Below are 22,919 nucleotides of genomic sequence, written 5' to 3' on the forward strand. Positions count from 1 at the left end.
ATTGACACAAAATTTAACATGTGTATTGAGAGCGTAAAGAACATGCAACAAAACGATTAGATTTTCAGAATATGTAATAATATTTATTTTATTGAATAAAGTTGTAACATTATGCTATAATCAATTTTGTTACTAAACTTTATCCTAAAAAGATACTAAGTTGTAGCCTTAAACTACTATCAAGTTTGTAACCAACTTTTGTCCATATGTCTAATTCAATAAGGGAACAGTAATATTTATCCTTTGTCTTCCAACCTGATGTTATACGAACCCAGCTCAATTAACAACTAGGATAAGTCGTAGCAAATAAAGCGTGACTTTGCATTTGAACAAACGCATCTTTAACGCGTTTTTGTGTTGAACAAGTCCACAATAAATGGGTTAGTAATGGTTATTTGGGAAGACAAGGGAAATAAGATTGGTCATAAAGTGCTGCTTTAATATCAAGATTGTTAGTGTGATCTGCTGTTATGGTGTGGAAACATCACCCAGTAGTAATAATTGTGGCTGTTTATTTGAGTTGGGGCTCTCTTCAGTCTTCACTTCAAAGTGAAGCTTTCCATGGTGGGTTTTTACTACAATATAGCCATAGCTAAATTAGCTTTGGTGAGTAGTTGTTCAACTGTTATGATGCGTGGTCTTTGAATTTTGAAATCCATATATTAATTACTTCAAACTCGAGCTTTGTGCCCAATCACTATGTTAGAATTTGAGGCTTCTGTTTAACAATGATATACAGTGGCGTTATGTCAATGTTAATATTCAAAGGCCTTACCCATAATTGTTATTGGATATGACCATCACGTGTGGCTATTTCATACGTAAATATTATGCTAGTAAAGACCGAAAACTGGTTACTGGTGTAGTCAAGTCATTTGGATGTTACTAAACTTTCTAAAAGTGTGTTACTAAACTTTCTAAAAGCGGCCCTGCTAGATCCACAGATAGGTGGAGTGTGGATAGCGTTTTCAACACTTGCGTTGCACATTTGCATCTGTCAGTTAGGTAGAGTTTGAAGAACATTTTCAACGCTTGCGTTGCATGTTTGCATCTGTCAGTTGGGTAGAGTTTGGATAGCATTTTCAACGCTTGCGTTGCGCGTTAGGTAGAGTTTGGATAGCGTTTTCGACGCTTGCGTTGCGCGTTTGTATTTGTCCGTGAATCCCATGCACTGTTTACAAGACTTACAAACCTCTTTTTTTAACAAAATTTTCATTAAAAATAGATCCCACAGCACTATTCACATATTAAAAAATTATTTTGCTACAGTATTTTCAGATTTCAGAAATAAACAATATCTAAACAGACTCTTGGTAACCTGATCGTCTACAACTATTTGCTAAAGAAGTCAAATTCTGGACTCTTCACCAGAAAGAAACAAAGGCCAGAAATTATTCATGATGACCCTTCAATGTAGGAACAAAAATCACTTTTTTAAGTGCCAATAAACAGAGTCAGTCAGTCCTCCAATCCAATAAACAAAAACGATTTGTGTTAATTAGCTCAGTCAATCCTAGTCAGCTCATTCAAATACTGTAAATGAATTGGCATTTCTTCTAACCAATATTTGTTCACTTCCAAACAATCAAATGCTGTCTAGATTATACTGTTCAAGTTGAGCATAAATTCGATATATATTATATGAAGCACACATGCATAAATACAAAGTGTGTCTCTACATATTACATTTTTGTTTGAGAAGAAAATATGGAATCCAAGCTCAGATTTTATACAAATTTGGGTAGCCTCAACAATAATGGGTAGCGATGAATGGAGTTATTTCTGATTACAGGGTTGATTCTCATGACGCTCTCCCGCCTCGTTGCTTCTTTTCTTCTAGTGTAGTCGCTTCATTTAGCATATCAGCAGCATCCTTGTGCATGTTCAGCTTGGACAGAGCAACTGACTGCATGTAGAAAGCTGTGGGCCAATCTGGATTGACACATTGTGCTTGCATTGCATCTCGAAGGGCAGGATCTGGTTGATCACATAACAGATAGCATATTAATATCAAGATTGTTAGTGTGATCTGCTGTTATGGTGTGGAAACATCACCCAGTAGTAATAATTGTGGCTGTTTATTTGAGTTGGGGCTCTCTTCAGTCTTCACTTCAAAGTGAAGCTTTCCATGGTGGGTTTTTACTACAATATAGCCATAGCTAAATTAGCTTTGGTGAGTAGTTGTTCAACTGTTATGATGCGTGGTCTTTGAATTTTGAAATCCATATATTAATTACTTCAAACTCGAGCTTTGTGCCCAATCACTATGTTAGAATTTGAGGCTTCTGTTTAACAATGATATACGGTGGCGTTATGTCAATGTTAATATTCAAAGGCCCTACCCATAATTGTTATTGGATATGACCATCACGTGTGGCTATTTCATACGTAAATATCATGCTAGTAAAGACCGAAAACTGGTTACTGGTGTAGTCAAGTCATTTGGATGTTACTAAACTTTCTAAAAGTGTGTTACTAAACTTTCTAAAAGCGGCCCTGCTAGATCCACAGATAGGCGGAGTGTGGATAGCGTTTTCAACACTTGCGTTGCACATTTGCATCTGTCAGTTAAGTAGAGTTTGGAGAACATTTTCAACGCTTGCGTTGCGTGTTTGCATCTGTCAGTTAGGTAGAGTTTGGATAGCGTTTTCAACGCTTGCGTTGCGCGTTTGTATTTGTCAGTGAATCCCATGCATTGTTTACAAGACTCACAAACTTCTTTTTTCAACAAAATTTTCATTAAAAATAGATCTCACAGCACTATTCACATATTAAAAAATTATTTTGCTACAGTGTTTTCAGATTTCAGAAATAAACAATATCTAAACAGACTCTTGGTAACCTGATCGTCTACAACTATTTGCTAAAGAAGTCAAATTCTGGACTCTTCACCAGAAAGAAACAAAGGCCAGAAATTATTCATGATGACCCTTCAATGTAGACCCTTCAATGTAGGAACAAAAATCACTTTTTAAGTGCCAATAAACACTGAGTCAGTCAGTCCTCCAATCCAATAAACAAAAACGATTTGTGTTAATTAGCTCAGTCAATCCTAGTCAGCTCATTCAAATACTGTAAATGAATTGGCATTTCTTCTAACCAATATTTGTTCACTTCCAAACAATCAAATGCTGTCTAGATTATACTGTTCAAGTTGAGCATAAATTCGATATATATTATATGAAGCACACATGCATAAATACAAAGTGTGTCTCTACATGTTACATTTTTGTTTGAGAAGAAAATATGGAATCCAAGCTCAGATTTTATACAAATTTGGGTAGCCTCAACAATAATGGGTAGCGATGAATGGAGTTATTTCTGATTACAGGGTTGATTCTCATGACGCTCTCCCGCCTCGTTGCTTCTTTTCTTCTAGTGTAGTCGCTTCATTTAGCATATCAGCAGCATCCTTGTGCATGTTCAGCTTGGACAGAGCAACTGACTGCATGTAGAAAGCTGTGGGCCAATCTGGATTGACACATTGTGCTTGCATTGCATCTCGAAGGGCAGGATCTGTATCACCTTTTTCTTCTTCTTTTTTTTCCTTTTTTTTTTTTTTTTTTTTTAGGGACTACAAAATTATACCTGGGAATAACATTCAATGGCAGCTTTAAAATCTTTGTCCCGGAATGCTAGGTCCCCACGCTTCCTTGAGTCCAGCATCTCTCTCATTTGTTGGGTCCACTCTTGGAAAGATAACTGAATCAATTGAAATTCAAAGAAACTTATTAGCATCCAATTTAAGAAAAGGAATATGCAAGGCCCAGTTTTACAAGCCAATAACCTCATTAGTTCCTTCATCATCTCTATAGTGCGCCATAACCAGCAGCTGATGGATAGCTGTGAGATCCATCCTTGAACAAGCCTCACCCATTGCTGAAAGAGGGCGTTGCGGAGTTGATGGAGCTTCCTCATGCTTTGAAATTCCAAGCATGACATAAGATGGAACCTGCAAATCAAGAATAATGGTTTATACGTTTTTAACAAAAAGCCATGCTCCATTGAATTTCTTAAACCACAACCTCTAGTTATTTTCTGAGCAAGTCCTTTGCCATTTTATAACACAGTCACAGTGCAGCACCCAAAAAAGAAAAAATAAAATAAAATAAAATGATGCACTTCAGGAGAATCCCCTTAAGTAGGGGGAGAGCAGCAAGGAAAAGGAAGGCTAAAGTCAAGAACTTTCAAAAAAATTGAAAGAAAAATGTTTTTGTGTGTTATGTGCATTGTGTTAGCCTTACAATTTATACTAATATTTCCAAGAATACTATAATCTTAATAAACTAATTTCACAAACTCAACTTTTGAAAGAACAATGTATCTGATGCAGTAGTGTACATTCATGTTAACCCTTTGGAGTCTAAATATACCAAGACATTTGCTTAAATTGATGTTTATCATGAGATTTAATCATCTGAAAGAACTTCAATACAATCAAGCAAGTCAGCCACTACTGTTTGTGTCTGCATATATCTCCATCATTGTCATATATAGTACAAAAGTACCTTCTATTCATATCCAGTCACATTTAGAAATTGCGGGAATTTGTAGAATCATAACAAGGTAGTGAACTTTTAAACTAAAGGGAGCATTTTACATTACAGCTCCAAAAATCAATGCCAAAAAGGATAATATTCATGAAGTCAAAAAGAAATAATAAAATAAATTGGCAAAGAATAATAGTTTAATCTGATAGGTTTGATATTGGATAATTCTTTAAGATTATAAATTAAAATTCCTTACATCAGGTTTGGTTTGCAGTTGAGTAAGTGTCGCAACAAGGTCATTTGTATTAGGTCGCTCCCTTGGTTCATACTGCAAACACCGAGAGGCCAGATTAACGACTAATGTTGCTTCTTCTGTAGAAAACTTTCCCTCCAAATGTGAATCCATTAAGAGAATGATGTTTTTCCCCCTAATCATGTCAAGAGCCTACATACATATCAGAGATCAAATTAGTTCTCGACCTTGTATCTTGTATTAATCAATCAACATCTAAAACATGTCACCATTGTTTTAACATTCAAGCATCTCAAAATGTAAGGTAAAAATTCAAACTCTCAAGACTAATTTCAAACAAGCTATACTGTATCTTCTTTTCTTTTTTTGCTAAGTAATATCAACTTAAGAATTTCTTACAAGAAAGACAATGCAACATGGGTGAAACATGACTGGTGTGATAGTAATCATAACGCCATCTCATCCCGTGCTTCACCTATCTATCCAAAAATCACATAAACTAATGAATATGTCTAAATCAATTAGAAAAACAGAAATATATTTCTTTGGTCTTCCAACCTGATGCTATACGAACTGAGCTCTATTAAGAACTGAGATAAGTCTTAAAACATAAAGCATGTAGTTGCATTACAACAAATGCATCTTTAAAGTGTTTTCATGTGGAACAATTCGACAATAAATGGGTCACTCATGATTATATAGGATGGCAAAGGGAGCAAGACTGGTCATAAGTTAAGTAGGTTACATAAGACAAAGTGCTGCTCAAATCCAAACTATAAGAGTATGTGAAGAATATTTCATTTCCTGCAAATTGTAGTCCTTTATAGAAAACTTTGCATTTCAAGTTCTGACTGACACACTTCACTATATCATAGGCTCTATCTTATACAACTACCTAGGCAATAAAGAACACGCATATGATATTAAATATGCATACCACCTTTTACAGAAATAAGCAACTTACATGACTTGGGGGGATGTGTTTTCCACTTAGCAGATCCAGAAGAACAGTGCCAAAGCTGTAAATAACACTTTCAGGGGTGACCCTTCCTAAAACATACAAATTATGGCAATGACAATAAGTCAAGCTTATACAAGAACATGCAATTCAAAATAAGAAAATGAATCTTGTAAGAGCAGCATCAAGATTGGGATCTCTACTTCTCTAAGTGCGAACTTAATAGCAGCCCAAGAATTGAGATGGCAATTAATTCTATCATATACCAATTAATAAGAAAAGTGGAGAGCTTCACATGAATATTCCTGTCTAGCTCTGTGAATTTCAAGAATACCAAAAACCACTATCATTGATAAAATGGCATAGTATCTAATATCTCTGTGCGTGCATGGGTGTCACCAGTGGCAGAGCCAGGATTTCAACTCGGAGGGCAAGATTAAATGACACCTCGATACTCATTATTATGATCATATATTGTGGTTTACATCCTGAATGGAAAGAACACAAAGTAGATTTTTTTAATGCTCTACACACAAAAAGAAGATGATTTCAATTTTTTCATAATTGACCTTTTTATGTCTAAAAAATACCAGTCTGTAATTTGTAGTTTGTACTATATACTGTGACCCTGTGAGAAGCAAAGAAATTCTATAATAGTGAATTTAACTATTTAAATGGCCCACTAGGAAAAGACAAAAACTAGTATGGTGATTGTTTTTTTCTCTTATAGTAACATGCTTTCTGATATGTGTAGGGGGGCAATTTAGGCTTTCTAACATCAAAGTCTAGTATTATACTATCATATACAAATTCTGGGGCAGATCAGGGGGTGCAGCTGCCCCCTCTCGCCCCCCCTTGGCTCCGCCTCTGGGTGTCACATATTGGTTTCCAGTTTCAAAAATGGTTATTTCCGCACATGTGCAATAAAGATGAGCTAACAAAGTAATTAGGGGAAGCTGTGGACCAGTTTAGCAGCAGTTGCAAAAAATATGATTGTAGGTAAATCCTTTAACATGTGAATAGAAGAATACTAATAGCCAAACTTATACACGGAATGTAGAAGCAATTACCATTTCGTAAATATTCAGGAGGTGTGTAGGCTAGGTTCGTGCTATAACTTTTCCCGTCCCTACTATTCTTCATCAAGCCAAAACATGAAAGACGAGGATCACCATCCTACAAGTCCATTCAAATATAAGAGTCAACCTAGATGATAGGGAAGTTAAATGAGTAACTAGTATATGTATTAAAAGCTAAATAAAAACGAATTTGACAAAAAATTACCTCATCAAAGAGAACCCTGTAAGGGTTCAAATCATGGTATAACGGACGACCCTCAGAACTGCAGTAATCCAAGGCTTCAGCAATATGACGAGCTACTCTTAAACGCATGGCCCACTCAATGGTTTGATTTTCCCCTACCAAGAACAAACAAGAGACACAAATTTTAGACAAACCAAAATGCAGCCACTCATTCTTGATTTGACAGTATACATGGTATAAATAGTAATTCAAATGAATCCCATATACAACTTCAAGAAAAGGTAACATCAAACAAAAATAATAAGCTAGACTTACATGTACTCGTCATGAAAATGTTTGTACGGGTTAAGAAAGTGCTCTAGACAACTATTGACATCATCAAGCCAAATGCAGTCTGATTCTTTCCATTCAATAAAATAAATCTACTGTATATATGCGCACTCATATACTAAAAAATGGAATTTAATTACCGGTAAAATTGGAATTCTAATCAAACATCATAAGAGACCAATGGTGGAGCCAGTGGAGAGGGAATGAGTGGGGGCAATTGCCCCCCCTGACCTCCCCCAAAACTCATATATGATACTACTATGATACTACTGGAAAGCCTTTTGCCCCTCTATCAGACACCTGAAGAAAAATAAGTCTTTTCCTAGTGGGTCTCACTTAAACTGATCACTATTTTAAAATTTCCTTGCTTCTCACATTACTCAGTTTTCACAGTTCACAAATCACACAGCAAACTCAAGGGTTCAAAAATTGAAGTTGCAGGTCACACATATAATTATTGCTATTAAAATCTAATTTTTGCTGCATAGGGCCCAAAAAATATATATTTACTTCTTTGCATGAGCGCCTTCACTTATATTCTTCTCTATTTTTTCACAGTTTCAAACTCTTGCTACAAACTCAAATTTTAACTAGTTAAAAAAATAATTAAAGTTAGGTTGAGTTTTACATAATTGTCTTTAAAGCATTCAAGGCAATGAGGCACGAATAAAACTTTTAGGTATACTACAATATTCTTAACACACTTACATTGGTTTATTCTCAATTTCTTTTAAGGAATCAAATTATATGTTTAAATTTTTGTGTAACTAGATTAATCTATTAATTTGATATGTATGTCAACAATATGAAATATGAAATATCAATGCTAACTATCAAAGTCAGTGTGATTCATGCCAAACATTCTTTAAAAACCATTATAGCAGCCAGGGCAAAAATCATATGAATTAAACATCAACCAAACCACTAGCTAATAATAATTCAATATGGGAATTAGACTATGTAGGCCTCTTTCCCTTTCTTCTTTATTTTCTTTTTCCTATTTTCTCACATACATCAATCCAATGTTGCTCTCTTTTTACAAGGTATCAAAGCTCTGTTTTATCTTTTCTAAAATGGTATCAGAGTCATGTGTCATCTTTCTAATAGACTACTTTATTTCCTTCCAGCCAAAACTATAAATCAATAATTTAAAAAAATAAAAATAAAAACCAAGCTTGAAAACAGAACTTAACCAAAAAAAAACACACACACACACACATACAGTGAAACAAATGCTTGGCAAGAGTATCATTAGGCATGTACTCAGCAACCAGCAACCTCTCATCTCCATCACAGCAGTACCCAATCAAATTGGCTAGCCTTTGATGTCTCAACTTCCCAACTCCCCATGCCTCCTCCTACAACACCGACCAACAACAAAAAATCAAAAAAAGATCAAATTTTTACACAAACCCAACTTCCTTACTATCTAATACTATCAAAAACCAATGAACAAATGAAAAAGAAGCAAGCTTTTTACCGCAAACTGTTTTGGGTCAGGCCAAGCCAATTTGGTGAACTTTTTCACAGCGATCCATCTCCTATTGTGGAGGCGACCTTTGTAGACCAAATTGGGAGCTTTCTCACCACTCTCAGAGACTATGAAGTCTGAGCTGAAGTTTTTGGTGGCGGCTTTGAGGTCAGAGAAAGAGAACTCAGAGAAAGAAGGAACTTCTCCGATTGGTACAGAGTCAGTAGATATAATAGAAGGTGGTTGAGTCTGGATATTGAGCTGATTGGTTTGGTGATTCTGTTCTTTTTCTGGGTGAGTCTCTGATAGAAACGAGGACTCACAGCAACCCATCACTTCGGTTTTGCTTTTTTTTTTTTGGTTTTGGGTTTTTGGTTTTTGTGCAGCAAAAGCAAAAGCAAAAGCAATAGCTTGGCGTTAGAGAAGTGAAGGAAGAGGAAGAACCATGGGGTGGCGTGGCGTGGCGTGGCGTGGGTTTAGACTTTGAAAAAAGAGAGATGGGTTGGTTTTTGTATTGTTTTACTCTAGTTTTAGTTCGGGTCTGTTTGGTTTTCTATTCTCAAATCAGGTCACACGCTGTAAAATTTGGTGATGGGTCTCTGTATTTTTCCTGTATATTTTTCACTCTTTTCTCTGTTGTTTTTCCACTTAGAGTGGTATATACAGTATTTTTTTTTTTTTTTTTCCTTCACTGGGCTGATCAAACTTAGATCTTTTATTCAATAACTAAAAAGGATCATAGTTAAACTGTCTCGAATTGACATCTCTTATTTAACAACTATAAACGGTAACAGTTAAACTACCTAGAATTCACTATATATTCACTATCTTCATAATGGAGTCTTTGTAAATATGTTGCCAAGTTTGATATGTTTTAGGCGGCTAAATATAGATGTGTGTTTAGCTCTTTAGCCAATCAAGTTCCCCCATGACACCATAATTAAGGACATAAAAGAGTATTTTATAAATGGAAAAAATGGATGATGCCTATCTGCAATCTGCGTGTGGTATGGTTTAAAGTACAAACTTACTTACCATAGCCTTGGCTATGTTTGAAATATATAGCAGTGCTCTTACAAGAAAAGGTTTTAGTTTTATTGGTACCCAACTAAGTTCTGCCATGTCACCATAATTAAGGACATGAAAGAGTATTTTAAGAATGTAAAAAATGGATCATGCTCTCTGCAATCTGCGTATGGTGCATTAAATAAACGTACCATAAGTTTGACCTTTGTGGATTTAATTTGATTAATGCCTCTCTCACTTTCATTGTGATACTGCAAATTTTAAAAAATTATATTCAAAGATTGGCAGAAGAAAAAGATTCTAATTTGGAGGTGTTGTTCATTTCTTTGTCAAGAAAATTAATATACTAGTTTTTATAACCCCTTTGAGCCTCTTGTCCTTGCCAAAATTTGGATATGTTCTCGTATTTGGCATCACATTGAGAAAACTAGTGCATGATTGTACAAGTAATGATTATTATTCATGTCTTTATTGGTATACTTGACCCAAAAATGGCCTTACAATCTTACATAAAAAAATTTATTAAAAAAAAAAAGAGTCATGCTATAAAGCGTTATTATTAAAGTATTTGTTAACAATCTATTTTAGAAAAATTTTGACACCACTTTTATAAAAAAAAAAAAAAAAAAACTGTCAAAATATTTTTTTTCTTTTTTATTTTTTTTTTTTTTTTTTCCTTCACTGGACTGATCAAACTCAGATCTTTTATTCAATAACTAAAAAGGGTAATAGTTAAACTGTCTAGAATTGATATCCCTTATTTAACAATTATAAACAGTAACAGTTAAACTACTTAGAATTCACTATATATACACTATCTTCATAATGGAGTCTTTGTAAATATGTTGCCAAGTTTGATATGTTTTAGGTGGCTAAATATAGATGTGTGTTTAGCTCTTTAGCCAATCAAGTTCCCCCATGACACCATAATTAAGGACATAAAAGAGTATTTTAAAAATGGAAAAAATGGATGATGCCTATCTGCAATCTGCGTGTGGTATAGTTTAAAGTTCAAACTTACTTACCATAGCCTTGGCTATGTTTGAAATATGTAGCAGTGCTCTTACAAGAAAAGGTTTTAGTTTTATTGGTACCCAATTAAGTTCTGCCATGTCACCATAATTAAGGACATGAAAGAGTATTTTAAGAATGTAAAAAATGGATTATGCACTCTGCAATCTGCGTATGGTGCATTAAATAAACGTACCATAAGTTTGACCTTTGTGGATTTAATTTGATTAATACCTCTCTCACTTTCATTGTGATACTGCAAATTTTAAAAAAACTATATTCAAAGATTGGCAGAAGAAAAAGATTCTAATTTGGAGGTGTTGTTCATTTCTTTGTCAAGAAAATTAATATACTAGTTTTTATAACCCCTTTGAGCCTCATGTCCTTGCCAAAATTTGGATATGTTCTCGTATTTGGTATCACATTGAGAAAACTAGTGCATGATTGTACAAGTAATGATTATTATTCATGTCTTTATTGGTATGCTTGACCCAAAATGGCCTTACAATCTTACATAAAAAAATTTATAAAAAAAAAGAGTCATGCTATAAAGTGTCATTATTAGAGTATTTGTTAACAATCTATTTTAGAAAAATTTTGACACCACTTTTATAAAAAATGAAAAAAAAAACTATCAAAATATTTTTTCTTTTTTAATAAATTTTTTTTAAATGAATTATTAAATAATATCCTAACACAATCGTTAACATTTCTTAAAAAAAAAAAAAAAAAAAAACAAATAGAAACTTGTGTTCTATAATTTGAAAATTTCAACCTACAAAAAGGCAAATAATTTTGAATACGTTACATGGTGTCCTCCACTAGTTTTGTTTCTCTTATTAATTAGTACTTTTCTTTATCATTGGATACCCAAACGTGTCATTAGATGGTAGGACTTGTTTTTTTTATGAGTATCTTGAGGCTATTATAAATAAAGACTGACTTAGCATATATTCTCAACCAATTGGAGCTTTTTGTCACATTTCATGATGTGCCACCAAAAAGGCAATATCCATGCTGAGCGCCACTGCATGTTTAGCGTGAGTTTATGCATTGGAGGCTAAACAACTATTGTTTTGGCACATTCTACACTTTCTTGAGCATATAAAAATAAAGAATATAAAACTATATATCTTTTTTTTTTTTTTAAATCTTTTTACTGAAAATATACTAAAGTATAATTATATAATTGTATCTTTAGAAAAAAATGAAATTTTTAAAAATTGTACTTAAAAATTAAAAACTAAAATTAATGTTAAAATTTAATGCCAAACTCACCCTGAATTCCAATAGCAACTCCAAAAATGCAACTATGCAAAGCTTCAATCCCATTGTAACACAAAACTATGCAAAAGCAAATTAAATTTAACAATTAAAATGTTAATAGTAGAAAGAACTTATGATTTCTTTTAGTTGTAATTAATCTTACATTTAAGCTTTTACTTGACTATTGACCATTGTAGTAGTAGTATTCGTCGTTTAAATAGGACACACGGCATATTAGTTGGCTATGGACCATTTGTATAGTACTTGAGGTACAAGAGTCGTGTGGACAACGAATAACATATGCCGACTTTTTGCCTTTGGAGATTAGCATGAACGAACGTGTATATTTCGGTGGGGTTTGATGTCGCCTTTTTTCTTTTTAGAATTCTTGATACGTTAATCATATCTATAATAGTTCTTTGCCAAAAGGAAATAATTTATAATATATATATATATACACACACACTATAATACGGTATTTTATCAAACATTCTCACACGATTTGCAATGCATTTCAATAATTTTTTCTTATAAAAAATGGTAAATTTTTTGTGTTTTATTTTATAGACAATAAGAATGATGAAGTGATTTGAAAGTTACATAATAAAATTACTAATATAGAAAGGCATGTAAGCATGTTACATGTCAACTAAAATACAAATATATCACATTGGAAAAAAAAAAATACAAATATCGTTTCGACAAAATAATATTGCAAATGTCCTTCAATTATTTTTTATTTTTTATTTTTTTTTACATTCTTGACTCTGTCTGTGTGTGTGTATGTGTATTTTTTTTTTCTTTTGTTGGACTTTGTTTCAAATTTTGCACTAAATTTGAGCAAGAATATCATATTTTAAATCAAGTTATTCTCATATAAATCTTTAACAAAATGACATCAAAATTTCATTATATTTAAATAATTAATGTACAACTTAAAATAATTAATCTAACAAAATAAATATATTTATCCTATCAATAATCTTTTTAATTACATAGTATAATACTACGATATTAGTTTCAATGTTGGTTCCAGTATATGTCACTAAAAGAAGGTAGGAAATCTAAATGGTTAAGACTAATTTTAGTGAATTTACAAATACTTAATTTTTGATAACTTTTAAACGATTTTTGTCAAAATAACTAAATATGAGGAAGAATGTCATATTCTAAATTTATTATTATTATTCCAAATACAAATAATTTCTTATATAAAGTTTATAAAAAAAAATAGTCATGTAAATCATGGTTTTAAAAACCAAAATGTTCAAAAAACCGAAAAATGGTGTAGCTCTTAGTTGTTACTGACTGAATTATAATCCAGTTCCTAGTTGAACCAGCCATCCGGATTTTAAAACCATGATGTAAATTCCTATAATATAATAATTAATTCACAACTATAAATAATTAATATATATATATATACACATACATTTACTCCATTGGCTAATTTAATGAATTAATACTTTTTTTTTAGAATAAATGGCAGAGAATGAATGAATTAATACTTTGATATAAATGTAAATATTATTGAGGTAAAAGCCTAAAAAAAAATTAAAACTTTATTGAGGTAGAAGTCTAAATAATAATAATAATAAATCACAAAAAATGCACTATATGGCACAACCTATTGCCCTTCTGCATGAGATTTTTGCTCCTCTATATATAGATTTTAGCCAACTCCCTAAGCTCACATCAAGTAATGATAACATCAGCTTGATAAGGATTATCACTCTAATAGCAAACTAGTATAAGAGTTATATTAACAAGTGCTATCAAAAAAAAATTACAAATAAAACATTTTAAGAAAATTTTAACACCATTTTTATAGAAAATATAAAAAGCCATAAAAAATTAAATATTTTTTATTTACCTATAAAATAATTTTTAAAAATATTTCCTAAACTAATGCTCTGAAGACATCTATTAACTTTTCACCTACTATAAAGCGAGCTAGTATCTTCCCCCATGATTAGTTTGGGGGATATGGCAAAAGTGAGTTCCTAATTCTTACATGGCTTCTTCAGGATATCATTGGCACGAAGGGAGAGAAGAGGAGAGTAAAATGAAAAAGTTTCCTAAATATACTAAAATTTAGTACATTCTGATCACTTTCTCCCTCAATCTAACCATAAGGTTGGGACAAGCTCCTCTCCAGTTTTAATATCTCCTGCTGTCTCCCGTTTTTATACGGATGACTGACACGTGGCAAGTAAAAGATCCAAGGGCTAAAAAAAATCATATCTCTTTCTTCCTCAAACATCTCTTTCCACGGCAGTTTCAGATTTTCTATCCCTTTCTCTCTCTCTCACATCTCATTCTTCTCTTCGCTGTCCCTAGCTATCATTAAAACTATTGCTCGAGCCTTTCTCTCAGTTCCCTTTCTCTCTACAAAATTGCAGGCTCTATCTCTTCAGATCTGTCATTACTGTTTGCTTTTGTTTTTGTGGATGGGTTGGGTTTTAAGGGATTTTGGTTCTAATGGAGATGAGAGTGTGGTTTGGGCAAGTCTCATTCATGATTGGTCTTCAAGGATTTCAAGGATTTTGATTTTGCTTTGATTCTCATGATAGAAAAGATCAGGTTTTGGGTGCTCATCATGTTAATGGCAGTTGATAGGTTTTATCAAAATTTGGGTTCTGCAACTTTTTAATCCATATATATTGTCTTGTACAGCCCCTCTTTTGCAAAGAAATCACTGGGCACACAAGAAAATGAGTTAAAGAAAACCAACCAAACATAGAACAGTCTCTAGTAAAAAAATTTGAAGGAAAGCATTTTCTTGATTTTTTTTCTCAAGATCAGATCTTCCTTTTTTCCGTTCTTCTCCGGAAAGCCATGGTCTTGATGCCTTTGTTAATCAGGAGGTTGTAATGATGTTGGAGAGAGGAAAAAACAAAAGACAAATGGAGAGAAAATCTAAAATTTCTGTGGAAAGTGGAAACGGATGCTGGAGGAAGAAAGAGATGGTTTTTTTAGCCCTTGGATCTTTTACTTGCCACGTGTCAGTCATCCGTATAAAAAGAGAGACAACATGATATATTAAAACTGGAGAGGAGCCTGTCCCCATAAGGTTAATCTTCAATCAGTTGCATTATTCCCATCCCGAAAGGAAATTCATTTGGCTAATAGCAATACCGCTCTTTATTGAAGGTGCTTGCAGTTTACTCGGTTTCAGGATTCATCTATACAATAAATTGATGTAAAAGAAAGTTTTAAACTAAAAGAAATAAAGAAAGAAATAATTTAACAAAATATTGCATGGGCTTATCTATGACTTGCGTCACTCTGAACAACCCAATGGCCTATTCTTAACTCAAAACTCATGCAAAACTGGAGGGAGATCCCCTTACTGAGACAATTTGGCCTGTTTGTTCGTCCCATGGAGCCCTTCATTGAAAAAACTCATGCCCCAACTATCTTTTCCATGAAAAAAGCTTGGTACAGTTTGGGAAATTGTCTCATAGGATGTTTAAAAATGAAAGTCCCACTCACACTGCTTGTTGCTTTCTGTACATAATGCAGTGCATATATCTCATCACGAAATCCAATGAGCAAAGACATCATTAAGCATCGCAATCACTTGGCCCAACTACAGCTTTAGGATACTTTGTTGTCAACAGCAGTGACTTAAGACAGTCTTTAATCAGGCACAAAGACACCGCCCATGTTCTTTCCATGTCAAGTATCACCCACTTGTATTGGGATTACGATGAAACAGTTGGACCTGGATGACCTTTCTCATCAATGGCAATGTGATCCTCCCAAATCCAGGCCAAAATTATGGATTGCCATACAGTTCAGGTCCACCATCATATGACTCATAACCAGGTCTGCTCTTGATAACATGAACAACCAACCAAAGCAGTCCATCATGGGCCACAACATTTGGAGTAAATGATATCCATATTGAATAGAATGGATTCCTTAAAAGACTCCACATGATAAAACCCTCAACAAACCTGAGCTTCATAAAATATTTTGAAAGGGCTGATAGCTGCAGATAATAAACCAAACTACCAAAGTAAAAGCTTCAACACTTTTATTAACAACTCAACTCTATGAAACTCTTTCATGCTTTTGGAGACTTTCTTATTCACCAAGGGGCAGAAGTTCCTGGTAAGCTTTCATGGATTCATCCATGAATCTCTCCATGGCCTCAAAAATGCGCTGTAGACTTGCCTGTATACTACGATTGCTAGTGTCACTAGGATATACAATCTGTTCATCTGAGTGAACGTTACCATCCTGAGTGAACGGAACCATTTTCTTATCTAATGCCTGCATCTCTTTCTGTATTTTCTGGTCCTGTCTATCCAAATTCTTAACCATCCTCTCCAGATCCTTGTTCACCATCATTCTTTGGCGCATTTCATTTTTATCTTGTTCCCAGATCTGAAACACACTGTAGGTAAAAACATGCATACAGCGAACCACTTCCTTCTCAGATATTCTATCCATAGCTTGTGCCCACCGATTACAGATTACAAACACAGGTGGTGCACCAATCCTACTTGGTGAGAAGGGAGCTGGCCCATCCTCTGTTTCTTCAGGTTCATCATAAAGGCATTTCAGAAGCCAATTATTCAAGGCTTTCACATAGCCCTTCTGGTCATTAATCCAACTAGAGAATGTGTCTGTCCATCTAATAAGCTCATGCTCAAGCTCCATAGTAGCTTTAATATGAGAATCACTAAGCTTCTTGCCAGGTCCAATTGAACCTAAACCTTTAGCTTCTCTGATTGCTTGGCATTGACTACGATGGCATTCTAGCATAGATTTCCACATTCCTGTCAACCTGAAGGATAATTAACTCACGTTAAACACCATCAAGACAATACAAAACAGAAAGCCTAACCAGTAACCGCAAATTACATACAAAACAGCATATGCACAAGGCTGTCAGTCACAAAGAAATATAAATTCCAAACTAGCAACCATCAAGAAAATAAAATACATTTAAGTTTATATAAATACATAAATATAATAAAAGACAACAAAAGGATTAGTGTCAATTTCACGGGGCAGGGGGAGGAGGGAGAGAGCTCTCATTTTTAGACGTCCTTAACCAATACATAATTGAACACGCCGTAGGCAACATATATTTTCTTCTCACATTTACTAGTGTATGTTAAACACTTCGTTTGGCATTTGGCCTCTTCAATGCCATTTGGAGCAAGCAAAATCTCACCAAATAACATTATCCAAACTCTCCATTCTTTTCTTTTTTTCTTTTTTTGATAGGTAATAAGAGTATTATTAAACAAACTGTAAAACTGAAGAAAGCAAATACAAGGTGTTCATACTCTCCATTCATATTTTGAATTATAATATCCTAGGAAGCTCATCCTAAGATATCAGAAATTATTTGTAATCAAGATTATTCTATAGGTGTATGTTCAATCATAACAAGCTTAACTACTGACCACCTATCTTGGCCTTAGGAAATTAATAAAATGAAGATTCAACAATATAAAACTTACATTCAACAATTATGAACAAAGAATAATAGTTAACAAATTTTTGCACACATTCAGTATCTATTCATTTGAATTAAATTTAGTTACCTTTGCGAATATCTCTCTCCTCAAACGCATTATAGTATACAAAACATTGGAGTATAACATTATAATTAGCAATTAAAGGTAGTGTTACCGTAACTAAAAAATAACATTCAAAAAGGAAAGAAAGGCACCCTTTTATCTTAATCTTAGCATCAATTTTGGAACTTAAAGTACAGACTTCTACATGTTCTAAAAAAGACCTTGAGCTTGGAGTAGGACCCATTAACCATTTGGTCCCATCTTTCCACTTTATTTTTCTGCAAGTAAATAATCCATCGAACCCAAGGGGGACCACTCTTCTACTTTAGATCCACTTCTGTGAATAAATATCTATTCCAGTGAACAAATATGATGCTACAAGAAAAATTAACATACATACTAATAATATATGAAATGTAAGAGGATACTGAAAAGGACATTACACTTAACTACACACGCACAAACACAGAAAACGTGAGACAAACTCCCATACACAGTGGAATGTATAAAACAATATTAAGGCCTCAAACCGCTTAACCTAACACAATACCCTACTACCATATGGCAAACACACCTCATTGCCATAGAAGTAGCATTTCTAATCACCCTGCAAAGCGAAGAGTGAACTACTGCACATTTTGCCACTGCCATCAGCAACTGTGTGTCAAGCTCTCACCAGAAGACCAACCACAATAGTATTATCATTTACAACTAACCAAAACCCAAGCAAACAATTAGCCACACCCCAAATCCCATTCAAACATTGCAACAGCATCATCACCATCCAATTAACTCTCCCAATTTTAACCATACTCTTTCAAATTTTAGAAATCCTAGCCCAAATTCAACCTTTATTGTTCTTTGATTATCTTTTTTTTTTTTTGGATAAGTAGCAGAAAAGATATGATTATCTTGGCAACAGCAGTTGGTATTTATCGTGTTTTATCTTGAACTGTGGGACACAATGTGGTAGAGATTGTGTAACTTACATTTTAAAAAATAATGATAATAAAAAAAATGATAATGACCAAGCAAGCCATGAAGATGGATATAAAATCAAAAAGACTTGATATGTCTTAAAAAACCCCCAGGACAACAACAGGTATAGTATCACAACTCTTTGCAGGATGCTACCACAACAATCTCTTCAAATTACTTTACACTGAACGAGCTTCACGGAACAATTGACCCAAGGATCCAGAGGAACATCAAATTCATAACCAGCAAACTTTAGCCTTATACCAATATGCATGCCCAACCCACCACTGAAATTTTCAACTCTGAAATCAACTAAAGGAAATCCCCTAAAACTAAAGTCTAATAACATGACAAACGTGGTTATCAATCAAATGTATTATGAGATACATATCTAGTCATACCCACATCGTGCAAATATAGAGCGATTGTGAGAGCAAGTTGGCACATGTGTTCACTTAACCACACACTAATACTATATTGCAACAACAAGGCACTAGTAAATGCTGCACCTCACAGTCTACAATTCATCTATTTCTCTTTAATCTTTCTATGCTCAAGCACAAAACCAGTTTTTACCCTTGCTTTAAGAAACACAGGTATATGTAATAACTGGGTTTTAAAAAATCCCAAATTCCCCAAGTCATCCCTCTTTAAGTGATAGTAAATATGCCATCAATCACAATAATAATCATATATGAAAAGACAGGCGTCCAGAAAAGCACTTAATCATGTCAAAATAATATGGCCGCAGTTTTAATTTGATCCTAAATTTCTTGGAGACACCATCAAGAGTGACAGAAGGGAATAACACAAATAAGACTAATAAAAGGCTGCAAAAGGAAATTAAAAGATTTGTAGATTCACATACCCTTTAATTAATTCATTCAGTTGGGGACACAGCTCTTCATCTCTAATTGTACTTATCTTCACAGATATCCTATCAACAACCTTAATAGCCATTCTTATTTTTGTGGAAAGACTCCTTATTAAAGTACGAGTAGTATCAACTTTTGTAGCCTCAGCACCCTTTTGATCTAAGCGCTTCAGCTTACTTACCTTCCTGTCATGCACTACCCGCATCTTTTCCTCAGCCTACAAACAACACCATGTTAACAATTCAGTGAAGAACATAAAAGACAAGAATTAGGACAAGTCAAAGAACATAACCAATGCCCCAGAGTGTTGATCAAAACCACCAAAAGGGTGTCACAATCTTCTCCCTTTTTTATAAATGGTATGTTATACACGCATTTAGTGAGCAACCTCAACCACAACCTCCACCCTATTCTTTGTGGTCAGAGGAAGTGTGATTTGTGCTAGACCGCATACCTTAACTTCATTATAGAGCTTCTTCTCCCAAAGATACAGCTTTTGTAAGGTAGATGAAAGATTTCTAGATCCAAAAGTCACCACATCTTCATCCGCATCCACCTGAGCCGGACCAGCAGAGGCCGACGGCTCGGCGCCCCCCTTAGAAGTAGAAGGGTGTGAGGATACTACAGGCAACTTCTTTGAAGAAACTGTTCCACAAAGATCCACCAAAACTCAAATTCATACATATAAAGATAGCGTTTTTGTTCATGATCTACAAAATCTTTCACAGATCAAGCAGCCTACATAACACAAAAGTCACTACCTTGATAAACAACATGACTAAAAACAAAAAAAAAAAAAAAAAAAAGTTGGTACCTTGGTGTCTACGGTTATAAGGGATCTTTCCCACCTCAAGCAATCTGGCAACCTCATTCCCAAACTCCGAAGCTCTCTCAAACAAGACCTCAATTTCTCTAGCCAACTGAAACACATTCAAACCCTTGTACCTAGACCTACCTTCCTCATCCTCACTCCCCACCACTTTCTTCTCAACCACATGCACTTCATACTCCGCCCCATCGTTCTCCACACCACCAGTGCTCGCCCTCGGCCTTGCTTCGTACAACGAAGTCGAAGCCTCGTGATCATGAACCCCACCAACCTCATCATCATCATCATCATCCTCCACCATCACAGCCTTAGAATGACTCCCTCTACCCCCTTTATCACCACCACCCCCTACAAACTTCTGATCCCCATGAACTTCCTTCACCACCTCCCTGTGATAATAGTTATCCTCCTCCAGCTCCGGTATCCCCTCCTCCTCCCTCACCTTCGAGTCCCGGCTCGGCGTGTACGCCACCGCCGGCGACGAAGCCGAGTAGTACTTCTCGTAGGTCTCAAACGGGTTCAAGAAATCCCACGCCGACGCCCGAGGCGGCGAGGGAGGAGGCGGCGTCGGCTTCGAGTTCGAGTTCGACGTAGAACCCACCGCCGCGCCGCCGTAATTCGGCGAATTCGCGTAATACCCATTTGAATTGTTGAAATTAGGATTCGCATTCGAATTGGGATACCCATATCCGTAATTTGAATAAGGACTAGCACTAGGATTGCCATAACTATTTCCATAATACGGATAAGCATACCCAGAATTTGACGATTCGCCCATATAAACAGTCTCTGGATTCGGCGGTCTCTGCTCGTACACCACCGAAGGCGGCGTAACTTTGTTCTTCATATAATTCATATTGAAAAACCCACCACCACCGCCACCGCCAAGCCCATAACCCTGGTCCGGGTCCTGACCCGGATCCGGATAATCTATATGGTGTAAATTCGGGGTTGAGTCACCCGAGGGAAGATCAATATGGTGCGACACGCCGGAATCGTCGTCTTCATCAGAATCCGAGTGGAAATCGAGATGACCCGAATGAGAATCGTGGTTCAGAGCATGAGCTTGAGCTTGATGGTGAGCATGCTTCGGGTCCGGGTCGGGTTTTATGGGAGAATCGGGTATTGGAGACGAGGAAGAGAGATGAGAGGGATCTTGCTGGTGAATGAAGTTGTGAAGAGAGTGGCCGACGGATTTGAGCGAGTGAATATAAGCGATGTGGGACTGAGCCAAAGCGTAGCGATAGTGAATTGCTTGGTCGAGAAAGGTGAGCCTTTCACGACACAGACTCACCGCTGGGAGATCATCCACCTTTGAATTCGAGCAACCCATATATTATTTCGAAGTAAAAACAAAAACCCAGAATTTATTTTTTTCGAGTTCGGTGTCTGCAAAAGAAAGGTTTTTTTTAGAGAGAGAAAACCATGGCTATGGTGAAAGAGATCACTAGGGTAAAGTGAAGAAGAAGAAGAAGAAGATGAAGATGATAAGGGAGAGAAAGGAAAGGAAAGAGAGTAGAGAGAAGGGAAAGGGAAAGGGAAGGACAGAGATGGAATCTTTGCCAGCGCGGAGTTTGGCGTCGGTTTGTAGCTGAGAGAGAGAGAAAGAGTGTGTAAGAGAGAGTGAGCGAACAGTGTGTGTGTTTTTTGTGTGTGAGTTTTGCGTCGGTGCAATTCTTCTAATTTTCTAGAGTTTTGGGGTCTACTTTTTAAACTAAAACATTAAAAAAAGTTTCCATATTTTTTATTTTATTTTATGGATATTTTCAAAATAATTATTGAAGTGTGGAACTTGTGGTTCATGCTAGGGCAAGGTTTGGGTCACAGACCTTCGAAACCATCGAGGCACGGTGTAAACAGATATCAAATAAGAGATTTTACCAATTAAGTTAATTAAACTTAAAACTCACTACATATATGTATCTTAAATGGTCTGCAATATAATAGCACTAAACCCAATATTAATATATATTTTTTAAGAATAGTATTTTTGCTTAAAAAAAAATATTCAACTTATGGATGTGGTCCATTGTAATATGTAGAATATAATTTTTGTGTGAGTTTATCATTCATGCCATTTTTATTGTTGACCTCAATCACAACATATCAACTCAATATTTATAAAAAAATAAGAATTTCTCTAAGGAGAAGATATTTTTTGAATTAAAAGACTTATTATTAGTATTTTAACGGGATGAAGGAACTTCATGGTGAGGGTTTGGTCAACTGAGTTAGCTGAAACTCATCACATATATATATCTTAAATGGTCTGCGGTATAATAGCGCTAAACCTAATATTAATATATTTTTTTAAGAGTAGTATTTTTGCTTAAAAAAATATTCAACTTATGAATGTGGTCCATTGTAATTTGTAGAATATAATTTTTGTGTAATTTTACCATTCATGTCATTTTTATTGTTGACCTCGATTACAACATATCAACTCAATATTTATAAAAAATGAACTTCTTTTATGAGAAGATATTTTTTTGTATTAAAAGACTTTATTATTAGTATTTTAACTGAACGAAGGAACTTCATGGTGAGGGTTTGGTCAATCAACATTAGATTACGTGAGAGAATAGTATTATAATTTGAACAGATAGACTAGGAGAGAGAGAGAGAG

At 34.8% G+C, this 22,919-nt stretch overlaps 2 protein-coding genes and 1 long non-coding RNA gene across 3 annotated transcripts; 1 reads left to right on the forward strand and 2 right to left on the reverse strand.

The window, feature by feature from the left end:
• Positions 1 to 1,531: 1,531 nt before the first annotated feature.
• On the reverse strand, positions 1,532 to 9,290 carry LOC112032561 (serine/threonine-protein kinase BSK1). The gene is made up of 9 exons (XM_065776621.1): positions 8,775 to 9,290; positions 8,517 to 8,652; positions 6,986 to 7,119; positions 6,772 to 6,877; positions 5,708 to 5,793; positions 4,747 to 4,935; positions 3,788 to 3,952; positions 3,589 to 3,702; positions 1,532 to 2,032 (listed from the first exon to the last, which is right to left on the reverse strand). Exons 1-9 carry the CDS (start codon positions 9,096 to 9,098, stop codon positions 1,802 to 1,804), a joined length of 1,485 nt encoding a protein of 494 aa, XP_065632693.1. The 5' UTR covers positions 9,099 to 9,290; the 3' UTR covers positions 1,532 to 1,801.
• Positions 9,291 to 13,846: 4,556 nt separating this feature from the next.
• LOC136068853 (uncharacterized) lies at positions 13,847 to 15,298 on the forward strand. The gene is made up of 2 exons (XR_010630162.1): positions 13,847 to 14,204; positions 15,142 to 15,298. It is a non-coding gene; the product is annotated as an uncharacterized LOC136068853 (long non-coding RNA).
• Positions 15,189 to 21,974, reverse strand: LOC112037950 (protein ROLLING AND ERECT LEAF 2). The gene is made up of 4 exons (XM_024070762.2): positions 20,279 to 21,974; positions 19,919 to 20,109; positions 19,458 to 19,681; positions 15,189 to 16,866 (listed from the first exon to the last, which is right to left on the reverse strand). Exons 1-4 carry the CDS (start codon positions 21,624 to 21,626, stop codon positions 16,161 to 16,163), a joined length of 2,469 nt encoding a protein of 822 aa, XP_023926530.2. The 5' UTR covers positions 21,627 to 21,974; the 3' UTR covers positions 15,189 to 16,160.
• Positions 21,975 to 22,919: the final 945 nt, after the last annotated feature.

This window comes from Quercus suber, unplaced genomic scaffold (assembly GCF_002906115.3).
Source record: "Quercus suber isolate HL8 unplaced genomic scaffold, Cork oak 2.0 scaffold_137, whole genome shotgun sequence".
NCBI classification, from domain to species: domain Eukaryota; kingdom Viridiplantae; phylum Streptophyta; class Magnoliopsida; order Fagales; family Fagaceae; genus Quercus; species Quercus suber.

Coding starts and splice junctions, on each gene's coding strand:
- LOC112032561 (XM_065776621.1), bottom strand. CDS start 9,098: ATGGGTTGCTGTGAGTCCTCGTTTCTATCAGAGACTCACCCAGAAAAA. Junction 3,953..4,746: donor AACTGCAAACCAAACCTGAT/GTAAGGAATTTT, acceptor CTTGATTTGCAG/GTTCCATCTTATGTCATGCT. Junction 3,703..3,787: donor ATGATGAAGGAACTAATGAG/GTTATTGGCTTG, acceptor CAATTGATTCAG/TTATCTTTCCAAGAGTGGAC.
- LOC112037950 (XM_024070762.2), bottom strand. CDS start 21,626: ATGGGTTGCTCGAATTCAAAGGTGGATGATCTCCCAGCGGTGAGTCTG. Junction 19,682..19,918: donor AGCTCTATAATGAAGTTAAG/GTATGCGGTCTA, acceptor TGTTGTTTGTAG/GCTGAGGAAAAGATGCGGGT. Junction 16,867..19,457: donor CTGAATGAATTAATTAAAGG/GTATGTGAATCT, acceptor ATTATCCTTCAG/GTTGACAGGAATGTGGAAAT.